General features: G+C 42.8%; 1 protein-coding gene across 1 annotated transcript in view; it reads right to left on the bottom strand.

Moving 5' to 3' along the window:
- The window catches only part of DNM2 (dynamin 2), a 1,995,561-nt gene that overhangs the window by 1,288,965 nt on the left and 693,523 nt on the right, over nucleotides 1-13,073 (bottom strand). Inside the window, exon 8 of the mRNA XM_044082335.1 lies at nucleotides 8,413-8,480. Within this exon, the coding sequence (XP_043938270.1) occupies nucleotides 8,413-8,480 (68 nt within the window). The remainder of the gene's footprint in view (nucleotides 1-8,412; nucleotides 8,481-13,073) is intronic.

Genomic DNA, 13,073 nt, shown 5'->3' with positions numbered 1-13,073 from the left:
AGCAGCTGGAAAGGCCACAGAAGTACCTCACAAAGAGGATTACTGGCCTCAAACAGATGCCCTACCCTGACCGTCTCAAAAAACTAGAGCTTTACTCTGTAGCATATCGCCTACTCAGAGGCGATCTCTGCCCAACATACAAAGCTATGTTAAACCCAGAGCTGTTGGACATGTTACAACTAAAGAAATCCCAATCCCTCCAAGCTACACGCTCTAGTGACCTGAACCTTGTCACCACAATAAACAGGACATGCCGGAGGGATAGATTACTGTCCAAGAGACTTCCTATACTCTGGAACAAGCTACCCATTTATGTCAAGCAAAGCTACTCAATAGCACTCCAAGAAAAATCTTTCATGAGTGGATGGGAAATAGGAAATACACCCTGGTGATCACTTCGATGGCTCTGCTCGACAGGGGCACAGGAAATTAACTTTCTTGGGCGGCGTAAGCCAGGGAAAGTACAGTTCTGTACACTTACCATAAATGTAGATGTTCAAGTGCATTCACTGTTGCAGTCATTACATTTGGGTTATCTGCCTGCAGGTAGCCTTCAGCCAGCTTCCTGCATCAGATTCTGTCTCCTCTTCCATGATGTCAGGTCATCAGGGGTATAAAACATGCAGCCGACGCCATTACATCAGTTTTTCTTGCCCCAGATGTCAGGTGCCCCCATAATGGGAAGCAATTATATGTTAATTATTATAGTTTATTTTTAAACTTGGTTTCATTACCTAATGCTACGGAACTGGTTTATATTTATGGAAATTATTTATTTAAATGCTGTTTGAATCAAGGTTTCTTTAAAAGTTCAACTGGTTAATTGAATGAGCATTTCAACCAAGATGCATAAAAAGGAAGTGACAACATGATGTTTCTTTATATCTGATGAAGTTCGAGTGCAACTCCTACGAAAACGTGTTGTGGCAGTTAGCAACGTTTATACATTTCTGAAAACATGTTGTGGCAGTTTTCTTCTAATACTTTAATAAATTGGATTTTTAACTCTGGTGACATCATCTTTTCAATGAAGCCTGCATTCAAATAGAAAATGTGTAGTGGCGGTTTTCTAAGTATTTTATACTTGCTGAACAGCTCTTCTGCGGTTCATTCACTATGACTGGTACCTTCTGTTTGTTTGTGATTTTTTTACCAGGCGTACTCCATTCTTCTTGGCAATTACATGTTAAGTTATACCTCCAACAAAAAGCAAATACACCAGAAAGCATAAATACACCAAAGAAGAAGGAAGGTAGAGCCGAGAGAAGTCAGGGGTCTGGAGGGAGGGTAACCAGGATTGCAACAGTGAATACACTCGAACATCTACATTTATGTTAAGTGTACACAACTGTACTATGTTCTTCGGGTTTCACTGTTGCAGTAATTACATTTGGGTTGATTCCCAAAGCTAAGGAAGGGAGGGGGAATTTAGACAGCATTAGGACCAGCTATTAAGCCCTGCAAGATTGCAGTGGCAAACCAGCTCTGGATTTAGAAAAAATAGAATAGGCATGTAGTAATGCTTGGTGAAGGTATGTACAGAGCTCCAGGTAGCAGCTTCTAGGATGTCCCTGGTACGAACTCCTCGGAAGAAGGCTGTAGAGGTAGATGCAACCCTGGTGGAATGTGATCTTATCCCCTGTGGAGTAGTTTTTCCATGGTGCTTATAGCAGAAATGAATGCAATGAGCCAGCCATTTAGAAATGGTTTGCTTTGAAATGGCCTTCCCCTCTGCCCCTGCAGCAAAGCCAACTAGCAGCTGTTCAGATTTTCTGAGAGGCTTGGTCCTGTCCAAATAAAATCTAAGTTGTCCGTGCACGTCCAAAGAGTGCAGTATTTGTTCTGCTTTGTTTTGTGGATTTGGGAAAAAGGTAGGCAAATGAATGGACTGATTTAGGGCCATACTAGACACCACCTTGGGCATAAAGGAAGGGTTGGTCCCAAGAGAAACCCTGTCTGCATGGAAGATAACGAAGGACTCCACTGCCATGAGGGCCTGTAATTCAGACACTCTTCTTGCTGAAGTGATGGCTAGAAGGAAGGCTGTTTTCCAAGGAAGGAATTTCAACTCTGCAGTTGCAGCTGGTTCAAATGTAGGGAGAGTGAGCTTCTCCAATACAAAGTTAAGGTCCTGGGCTGGACTAGAGGGCTCGCCTGTGGAGGTCTTAAATATTTTGCCCCTCTGAGAAACTGCTTTAGCAGTGGGTGAGAGAAGAGGGGTGGGTTCAGTACTATAATGTGCTGAAATGGCAGAGCCATGAATTTTAATGGACAAGAAGGATAGGCCCTTGTGGAGCATTTCTGTTAAGTACTGAAGAATATAAGGTAAGCTGGGCACTGTTGTGCCAATCCCCTGAGTTTGGCTCCAGGAACAGTATCTTTTCCACTTTTCAGCATAAGATCTTCTAGTGCTAGGCCTCCTTGCTTCCAAAATAACATCTAGCACCTGCTTACTGAGGGATGCTATTGGAGAGCTCAAGGGATTAGCCAGGCTGCAAGGTTCAAGGTTTGAAGCTGAGGGTGCAGAATCTGGCCCACCTGCTGGGACAGCAGGGAAGGTGTCTGAGGTAGGTGCCATGGCTCCAGCAGTATCATACTGCGTAAGGGGGGTACCAATGCTGGCGTGGCCAGTATGGCACAATCAGTATTCTCCTTGGTTTGTCCTGTTTGATCTTTAGCAGAACCTTCGAGAGGAGAGGCAGAGGGGGAAAAGCATACACCGAGAGGGTCTCCCAGGTGAAGGACAGGGCATCAACTTTCCAAGCTTGACTGTGGGGAGTTCTTGTGCAGAATTTGTCCAATTGCTAGTTCTGGGGGGAGGCAAACAGGTCTATTTCTGGAGTCCCCCATTTGTTCCTCAAGAGGTTAAATATTTTTGGTTCCAGTTTCCATTTGTGTGGGTCCATGAGATTTCTGCTTAGGTCGTCTGCCAGTGAATTTAGCTTGCCTGGCAGGAACTGAGCTTGTAAGGCTGTGTTCCACAGAGCCATGGCTAGTCTGTAGAAAGGGTACGAGTGGGTTCCCCCCTGCTTGTTTATGTACCACATAACTGTGGAGTTGTCTGTCTTTACCAATAATTGTCCTGGAAGGATGTGGTCCTTGAAGGCCGTCAGGGAATTCTGTACAGCTAACATTTCTTTTTGGCTGATATGCAGGTGCATCTGACTCTGGTTCCATTTGCCCTGAATGCACTGCCCTGCCAAGTGAGCCCCCCATGCATAGTCTAATGCATCAGTTGTTAGGGTTTGGGCGGCAGGGGGTAGACTGAAAGGGAGCCCCTTGTTGAGGTGGCAGGCCTCTGTCTTTATACAAGGAATGATAAGAATCACTTTTTCCAGGTCCTGAGAATGTTGGCATCATAGGCTTTTTAGATACCATTGTAGTTTCCTCATATGCAGTCTTGCATATGGAATTAGTAGAATGCAAGAGGCCATGAACCCCAGGGTTGCAGAATTTTCTTTGCAGATAGTTGGGTCTTTGTGGCCAGTAGTTTGAAGTAAACTGTCAAATAAACTCGTTTCTCTGGTGTGAGGAAAGACATCTAGGAAGTTGTGTTCAAGCTTGCTCCCAGGAATACAATCTGCTGGCAGGGTACTAGGTGAGATTTCTTTTCGTTTATGGTGTACCCCACTGAGGTTAGAAGTTTCTTTACAAATGCCAGATGTTCTAATAGCAAGTCCTAGCTTTCTGCCTGAATCAGACAATCGTCCAGGTATGGGTATATCTGAATATTTTTCTGCCTGCAAAATGCAATGGCTGGAGCTAGACAATTTGTGAATGCCCTGGGCGCAGTAGATAAGCCAAAGGGAAGCGTGGAGAACTGATAGTGCATGCAGCCTGCTCTGAAGCATAGGTATTTCCTGCAATATTTCCTTATTGGAATGTGCAGGTAAGCTTCCTTTAAGTCTAAGGTTGCCAACCAGGCATCTTTGCCCAGCATAGGGAGCAGCTGTTGAAGTGCTAGCATTTTGAATTTTGGGATTACCAAAAAGGTGTTTAGAATAGAGAGGTCCATGATAGGATGCCAGGAGCTGTCTTTTCTGGGTACCAGGAAAAGTCTTGAGTAGAAACCTTGTCCCCTTTCTTTTGCTGAGACAGGCTGAATAGCCCTGATACTTAGAAGAGAGAGAACCTGCTGTTGACCTCTGCCCACTGATTTGGGTTAGGTCTGGCCAACCGTTTGGGGTTGGTAAGGTATGGAGGTGGAATCTGTATCCTTGGAAAACTATATTTAAAATCCATTTGTCCTGGGTAATTAGTTCCCAGTTTTTTGCATGCAGGGCGAGCTTTCCTCATAAGGGAGCGGGCAGTTGAGCAGGGCTTGGAAGGTTTAAGGTTAAGTCATTGTGACATTCTTCCATAGGGGAGTGTCTTACTACTTCCAGCTTTGGAAGTGGGAGCCCCCACTGCTTAGGCCTGTGTGTAGCCTGAGACAGTAGCCTAGGTGGTCTGCTGTTCCTGGGTTTGGACTGAGAAGGCCTGGAAGAGACTGGAAAGGACAAATTCTTAGAAGGCCAATGCCTACTAAATCTGGGAGGCTGTACTTGCAGGAAATCTTTAACAGTTTGCATAGATTTAGCTTTTTCCTCCATCTTTTTAAGTACTACTTCTGCTTTGATGCCAAACAGACGGTCTTGGTTTAAGGGAGCATCCAGTAATTTAGCTTTAACATGATCTGGCAAGTTTTTCTCCTTAAGCCAAGCATGCCTTCTAAGCACAGACCCAGTGACAGCAGCCCTGCTAGATGCTTCTAAAGAGTCAAAACCATATTACAAAGTATGTTTATCAACTTGTTCAGCAGAGTGCATTAAATCCTGTAATTCATTATGTTCTGCACAGTCAGGAAACAACATCATTTTCTGTTTAAGTAGTCCCATAACATGCTGCTGATACTTTAACATATGAAACTGGCAATTTAAGGCCCTAATGGCCAAAGTAGCAGAAGTGTATACCTTCTTACCCCATCTGTCCAAGGCCCTGAAATCTCTATCAGAGGGGGTAGGGTTTTTGGCAGCAGTAGCCTTAATGCCTTTTGATCCTTGTGAAATGGTCTCTGTACTCTAATATTGGTCAGGTTTTCTGGGAGCTGAAGATAAAGTGCCTGGGGCCAGGCTAGATTCCAAGAAGGCATCATCTACAATGTCTAGAACAGGAGGGACAGCTAAATGCCCGTGTTGAGGGAGGAGTAAGAATTCCCTAAGCCTCTTTTTGGAGTCAGAGTAATCCTGGCTTTCCCAGCGGAAATGCTCCCTAAGAGTGTGCAAGGTTTCACCAAAAGAAAAATCTTCTGGAGGGGAAGCAGAGGGAATGGAATCCACTGCATCAGAATCCTCATAGGTAGATAAGGGCAAATCCTGGCAATCAGAAGAAACAGAAATTTCAGAATCCTGATCAGAAGAATCAGAAGGTAAATCAGTTCTAGGTCTCTTAGAGGAGGAAGGCTGGTTTTCCCTAATTAAAGTAATAAGGTCTTCAGCCATTCAAAGCATTTTTTTTTTTTTAGGCGGGCCTGACCAAGCGGTTTGGACGTCGGTTTTCTAAGCACGGCTCGAGATTTAGGCCTTGATGAAGAAGATGGCTTCGATTTGAAATGCAAATCTGTAGGCCTGAATACACCCTCAGAAGCTGGTGCCTGCACAACGGCTCCGGACCCATCCAAGGTAGAGACATCAGCAGGTTCCATAGTCGAAGAAGCACCTCACAGCATACCAGACTCTGAATGGGTCTCAGTAGAGGTCTGGAAATCTGAAGTAGCAGGTATCATTGGCTGCGAAAGCACCTCACTGAGTACCGGCGAACTGGCGACTAGCTTAACGGAAGAGTCGTCGACAGTTTTGGACCTATGCGGTCTGTCTCTGTCTTTATCTTTACGTTTTTTTGGAATATCGGTACTCGGATGGCTTACCAAAGCCATTTCTGTATAGTTAAACAGAGTACCAAAATAATTTGCTGCGAAAATAAACTGATGACGAATAGTTCTGGGGTTGAATAAGACACAAAACCAACAGCGAGGGACATCGTGGTCTGGGCCTAAGCAAGGAATGCAGTACGAATGAAAATCTTTATGAGGTATTTGCTTTCCACAGGTAATACAATTGTTAACTTTTACTGACATCGGTTAAGAGCAAGAAAAAGGATCCCCAATGGGGTAACTTAGCTTTTTTGAAGACTTTGGTTCTGAAACTCTAAAACAAAAATTTCAGGAGTCGGCTGACCAGCACTTGCGAACTGCTTGTGCTTCAGGCACCACTCGGCAAGAAAGACTGATGTAATGGCGTTGGCTGCATGTTTTATACCCCTGATGACCTGATGTCATGGAAGAGGATACATCCAACGCAGGAATCCAAGACTTTGATATTCAGGCTGGCTGTGGGCTACCTGCAGGCAGATAACCCAAATGTAATGACTGCAACAGTGAAACACTAAGAACATTCTTGTTGGCTAGGCTTACTTAGGCCCTTGGGCCGATAGCCTAGTACCTACCTATGAACCTATAATATTATATGGATTATTACTGTGGAATTCCACTAAGTCTTTTAACACTTCATCACTCCCATCCTAAATCAGTCAACAGTTATCTAAAAACGTTTCCACAAAACCATCTTGTCAAAATAAGGACTCTGATACTTAAGGGTTTTTTCAAGAAAGCCCATAAAAATATCAGCATAAATGTACGCAAAAGTAGCATCCGTTGCTGTTCCACTTGTCTATAGAAAGCATTTATCACCATAATAAAAAACATTTTTAGATAAAACTTGTCCTAACATAGCCACTAGAAAATCATTCAATTTCCCCGAATACCACTGGACTCTATTCAGGAAATAACCAACAGCACATCAAAAGTACACATCAAAATATAAGCTGCATATGTGTCCTTCCAAGGACATTACGAAAATCAGTGATATGCTTTAAACAAAAGGTTAAAAAAGAAAACTGCTTCAAATATTGCTCCAAAAAAGCAGATAAGGACTCAGTAAGTGAACCATTCCCTGAGAATATTAGTTTACCTGGAGGTGGAATGACACCTTTAAATATCACACGGAGTAAAGAGAACGGGGGGGGTGGACATTCAATCTTTAAATGCTGCAAAACCAACAAATCAAACGTCTTTCCCAGGCTTCATTTAAAAACCTATCAATTGCACTCAAAGTAATCAATGGTATCCAGAATTAACTTAAGCTGTTTTTCCACCTCCCTCTCACAATCAGCTCAAGACCATATAACTGAAGCCCCTCCCTAGTCTGCCTAAGTGATTACTATATTGCTTGCTCTGGTCCAAATGAGCCAAGGCAACTTTTTTCAACCTAAACTATAACCATCATTTTTTTCCACCATACTTAAATTAGAACTATCATTTTTTAAAAGGTTTTGTTTGGTTTGACATTAAGTTCATGGTAAACTGCCCTTTCAAAACTGTTCACAGTTGGATGAAACGGAGGATTAAAAAGAGAGTTTTGGAAATGAGAAGAGAGAAAAACTTGTCCTCACTTGCATGCGTTGCAAGTAACTGACACCATTGAAAAAGCCTAAATGGAGAAACCTGGACCTGCTGTTTGGTCTAGTTTTAATTCTGGTGGATATTTAGGGTTATGTTGCCGCAATTAATACATTTTTCTGATTGAAACTGGAGCTTTTATTTGAGTATATGTGTGTGTACATACACACACACACATTTATATTTATATATATACATATGTATATATATATATATATATATATATATATATACATATACACATGAGTATACAGATATATGATGGAAGCTCGAAATTCATATTCTCGAGACCAGAATCTCGAACTTCCATTCACTCGAAATTGTGAATGGGAGCCTTAGGTTTAAAAAAATAATGGGAGCCTTAGGTTTAAAAAAATAAAAAGTTAACTTACCTTATTGCAGGGGGCCAGGTCCCCCTGTACCCTAGCAGTTTAAATGTGAATGTTCCGTGACTGCACTATAGTGGAGGAATGGAAAATCTTTTGTTTTGCACTTACGCGTATAGCGCAGAATGGGAGATTTCCCTTTCCTTCACTATAGTGCAATCTCGGAGTAGGTATATTTAAGTAGGGGGGTTGTGGGGGGTGCAGGGGGGTGAAGCCCCTCCTGCGAAAACATTTGAAAGGTGTTATTTTTTTTTGTCCCTTTCATATGTTCGACTTTCTCTAAATTCGAGATATATATATATATATATATATATATATATATATACATATATATATATATATATATATATATATATATATATATATATATACACATATGTATATATACGTATATATATATATATATATATATATATATATATATATACACATACATACACACACATTTATATATATACATATATTACACATGCACACACATACACCCAACCCACACTGTCCTCTGTAGATATGTTTATACATTATACTTGCCTGACTCCGTGGATGTTTTTGATTGCATAGCTAATTTCCCTTCTCAGTTCCTTTTCATCAAATTCCATCTTTGAATAAAAAGAAAAATAAGATTTTGTTGATAAAAGCACATGAATTACGAAATTAAAACCTCATTTATATGTGATTAAAGATTACACTTGGTAGATGACTGTTCATTCTCCTACATATGCCAATGACATCAGCAATCAGTTGTACTTTTCTTCTGTTGTTACTAGAAGTGATGCATCACCATTTGAGACTAGGAACTCACTGGAAGGGGGAAAAGTATCCTCACTTGTTCCCACTTTTCAAAAGCTGGCAGTGGATTTCTGGGAACATTTCTGGCTACAAATCTTTCAATAAATGTCTCAATACTATGACCTCTATGTCAAAATCTAAATATTTCTAGTGTACTTCCCTCCTCACCTGTTCACAAACTCACACTTCACTATGGGCACCAGGCCAATGTATGCAGTAACTCTGGCCTCTCCTTACTGTGACTTAAAACCCGCTCAAAAATTTTACAATTGTGAAAGCTTCAGTGCAGCTACTTTATTCTTACTGTACATTATATTACTAAACCTGATTTATTCCTTCCATAATGCTTACACAATTCATTTGCTACCATCAGACTACCACTTAGCAAGCTCTTCTGAGCAGCTTCAGTACTCAGTGGTAACGATTACCCAAAGAACTAGCATTACAAATATACCAAGATGTATTTATAGATAAGGTTGGATTCAGTTGTGATCTCTGATACTGCAGGAGAATGAATAAGTAAAGACTGCCCATCTTTATTCAAACTCAAAGGCAGACCTGCTAAATAGGTTTACAATTTTGCAGATTTTAGCTATTAACTCCGCTAGAACAAAGTTTTCCAAGAAAGAAACCTTAACTTAGCTAACGCTTCAAGTTGTAATGGAAGCAGAACAGACTTCAACAAAAGTTAAGCTTAAATAGGAAAGGAGCCTTTTAACAGAGGCCCTAAAATGAATGCACATTTCAAGGAAGCTAGAAATAAGGAGTCCCCCCCCTTCGGAAAATCTGATGCATCACCCATGGAGACTTCAAGAGATAGGTACAAGTCCATCCAAAACAGAAGTAACTGAGACAGCAAATTTATCCAGGCCTTTGGATCTGGCACACTTGGAAAAGCATGTCCATCTACAGGTATTAAAAGCATTATTTGCATTTTTTTTGAGAAGATACAATATCTGAACTAAATTAAGATGAAACAAAGGAATGTTAGCCAGTAATGGAACTATGAAACCAAGTGGGGATTTGAAAGGACAGAAGGCACAGATGGGATTTGCCCCGGGATGTGCAGAAGGTTCTGAACAGAGGAAACCAGAGAGGTTACTCCAACAGATGTAGCATATGCATGGGAAATCACACTATTTGAGGCCAAAATTGAGCTATGAAAATTACTTTAGAAAACATACCAACACAAACCCAAAGAATCATTATCAGAGGAAATGGGGGAAACATGAAATAGTCCAGGTGGTCATACGTAGACAGGAGAATCAACATGACATTACCCCTGGAGGGCTGTAGAGTAGAAGGTGTTGTACTTCATACTATTTACCAAGATAAAGAGGTCACAACAGGGTTTTCCCCAATGAGAGAAAGGTTTCTGGGGCACCAAGTAGTTGAGGGACCACACTCTTTGAATCTTGTCCTCTAGAGAAATGGCTTCCCCTGGAATATGACTGGCTACTAGAAAAGTGATTTGATGACACAGACACTGGTTAGGAGTAGGTTCTATTCTACTTGATGATGTAGCAGACCATTACAGTGCTGCTGAAGTGGACAGCCATTACATGCTGGGGCAGGAAGTCCTGAAGCCTTAAGGGTGAGAAGGACTGCCTTTCTCCAGTATGCAGAGGTGAAAACTGGCCTCTGTGAGGATTTAAACAGCTTTGTCAGTACCCCACCCCAACTCCAGGGTAGACACAAGTATGTTGAGTGCCACCAGTGAACTGGCAATTTGGAATGGACTGCTTTGTATGAGACTAAACAGAAGGATCCACCATATGCCTCCTTAAAGATATCAGTATCTTGACTTGTCACAACACTGGATGCAAGTACTGTGAACTCCTATTATCTCCTGAAAACCTCTCATGTGGCACCTTGTAAATGGTACCATGGGAAAAACTACTTCCATGAAGCCCAGAATTCTGTGACAGCGATTAGCATAAGTTAAATGAGTTTATGAGGAGGAAAATAGAACAGAGACCTAACCATCTTCATACCACATCTAACTTGTAATGAGTAATAAAGGTGTGAGGAGATGCCCAAGTAGCCGCAGCACAAATATCTTCCATAGACAGTCTGGCCTGAAAAGCTGTAGGTGCAGCTACAGACCGGGTAGAGTGAGCCTTCACTTGGAACGGTAAATCTCTTCCCCCTGAAGTATAAATGAAAGAAATACAACTGAAAATCCACCTAGAGAACATGACTTTGGAAACAGGAGACCCAATTCTGTTTTCCGAAAATGAAACAAACAAATGATCAAATTTTCTGTGGTCCTTCGTTCTGTGCAAATAAAATCGTAATTGTCTGTGCACATCCAACTGATGAAATTTGAACTCTGCGTTGTTCGAGAACTGATGAAAAAACACTGGTAATTCAATGGATTGGTTAAGGTTACTAACTGACACTACTTTAGAAAAAAGGGTTTGGTCTGAGAGAAACCCTGTCCTTATGAAAAATCAAATAAGGTGGTTTAATTGATAAAGCTTGAAGCTCCAAAACACGTCTGGCTGACGTGATGGCTACCAAAAAGACAGTCTTCCAAGTCAAGAATTTTAAATCACAAGTGGCTGCAGGCTCAAAGGAGGGTGAAGTAAGACCCTGTAGAACAAAGTTCAAGTCCCAAGGCATAACAGGTTCAGAGACAGGAGGAGGAAGCAACAAAGTACCTTTCAGGAAAGCCTTACAGAGTCTATGTGCCATTACACTAGGTTCGTCTGCGATGTGAAAGGAAGAAATCACCGCCAACTGGACTTTAATGGTTGCGGGAGCTGATCCCTGGTTGAAAAGCATAGAAAAGAACACCAACACTGACAAGATTGGAGCTGTGTAAGGGTCAGTCTGTGGCATGTGCCCAGATGGAAAATCTCTTCCATTTGCTGTAATAAATCTTCCTGGTCGAAGGCTTATGAGAGGAAGATAGAATATGAACCACATCCGGTGAAAAATGGTGAAGCCTAACTAATGACAGAAGTGGAGTAGCCAAGCTGTCAACCGGAGGGTCCGAAGAGAAGGATGGAGCTGCCCTGACATGTGAGTCAGTAAGTCTGGTTGTGGGTCCAGAGTCCAAGGAGCGTCCATGAGATAGGGATGGAGAAAGGGGAACCAAATTTGATGAGGCCAGTGTGGAGCAATCAGAATCATTTCACTTCCCAAGGATTGCGCTTTCTGAATAACCTTTGACAGCAAAGGTATCCGGAGGGAAGGCATACAGTAGACCGGAGGGCCAATCGTGGACTAGAGCGTCCCTGGGTGACGCCCCCTAAGGAGGGATAAGGGTGAAGTAGCTGCTGTATTTGGCATTGGGGGGCTGGCAAAAAGGTCGTAGCAAGGCTGACCCCACCTGCGGAAAATCTGCTCCGCAACTTGACAGTTCAGGGACCACTTGTGAGGCATCAGAATAGCTCTGCTTAGCCTGTCTGCGATCACATTGGACTTCCCCGGAATGTGCGTTGCTACCAGAAAACGTTGGGAAGACACTGCCCACTGCCACACTTGCATGGCCTCTCTGCAAAGGGGATACGACTTGGTTCCTCCCTGTTTGTTCAGATACCATACCACTGACATATTTTCTGAGTGGATTGCAATAGTCCCGAGATGAAGAAAGCTCTGAAGTGCTTGCAACGCTTGTAGCACTGCTCTCATCTTCGGGACATTGATATGCAGATGCATCTTGTGCTCTTCCCATGTGCCTTGGACTGTCCTGCCTATATAATGCTCCCCCCCATCTGGGAGGCATCCGTGGTCGCCGTAGCAACTGGAGGCGAAGGAACGAAGGGTTTTCCCGCATTGAGGTTGTCGGTGTGAAGCCACTGACTGAGATCTTGTCTGCACCTATCGGTGAGCAGAATAGGGCGAGAAAGTGGAAGACGTTGAAGAGACCACTGGGCGAAGAGTAGCCACTGAAGGAGACTCATATGTACCCTTGCCAGGGGAACTAACAATCGTAGCAGCCATTGTCCCCAACAATTGGAGGACCACTCTTGCCTTCACTCTTCGCAGAGGGAGCAAGGCGTAAATCTGTTATTGTAAGACTCTGATTCTTTCCTGTGGTAGAAACGCCTGCATGAGCATGGTGTCTAATTCGACGCCTATAAAGGTGACACACTGCGAGGGCAACAAGGCAGATTCTTCCCAGTTCAAGGTGATGCCCAACTGTTGATATAGGCTGATAGTAGCATCTCTGGTCTGAAGAAGCAGATGCCTGGTGGTGGCAGTAAGGAGCCAGTCTTCCAGGTATGGAAACACTTGGAATCCCTGACATCTCACGTGAGCAGTCACCACTGCCATGCATTTGGTAAACACCCTGGGGGCTGTGGTGAGACCAAAGGGCAGGGCTCGAAACTGAAAGTGACTGGCTCCCAGCTGGAAGCCTAGGTGACTTCTGGATGCCCTGTCCATCTTTATGT

This window comes from Protopterus annectens, chromosome 9.part0, assembly GCF_019279795.1.
Source record: "Protopterus annectens isolate FY-2018-M chromosome 9.part0, PAN1.0, whole genome shotgun sequence".
NCBI lineage: Eukaryota > Metazoa > Chordata > Ceratodontiformes > Protopteridae > Protopterus > Protopterus annectens.
Note: the sequence above shows the minus strand (reverse complement) of the source record. Positions and strands in the feature narration are given on the sequence as shown.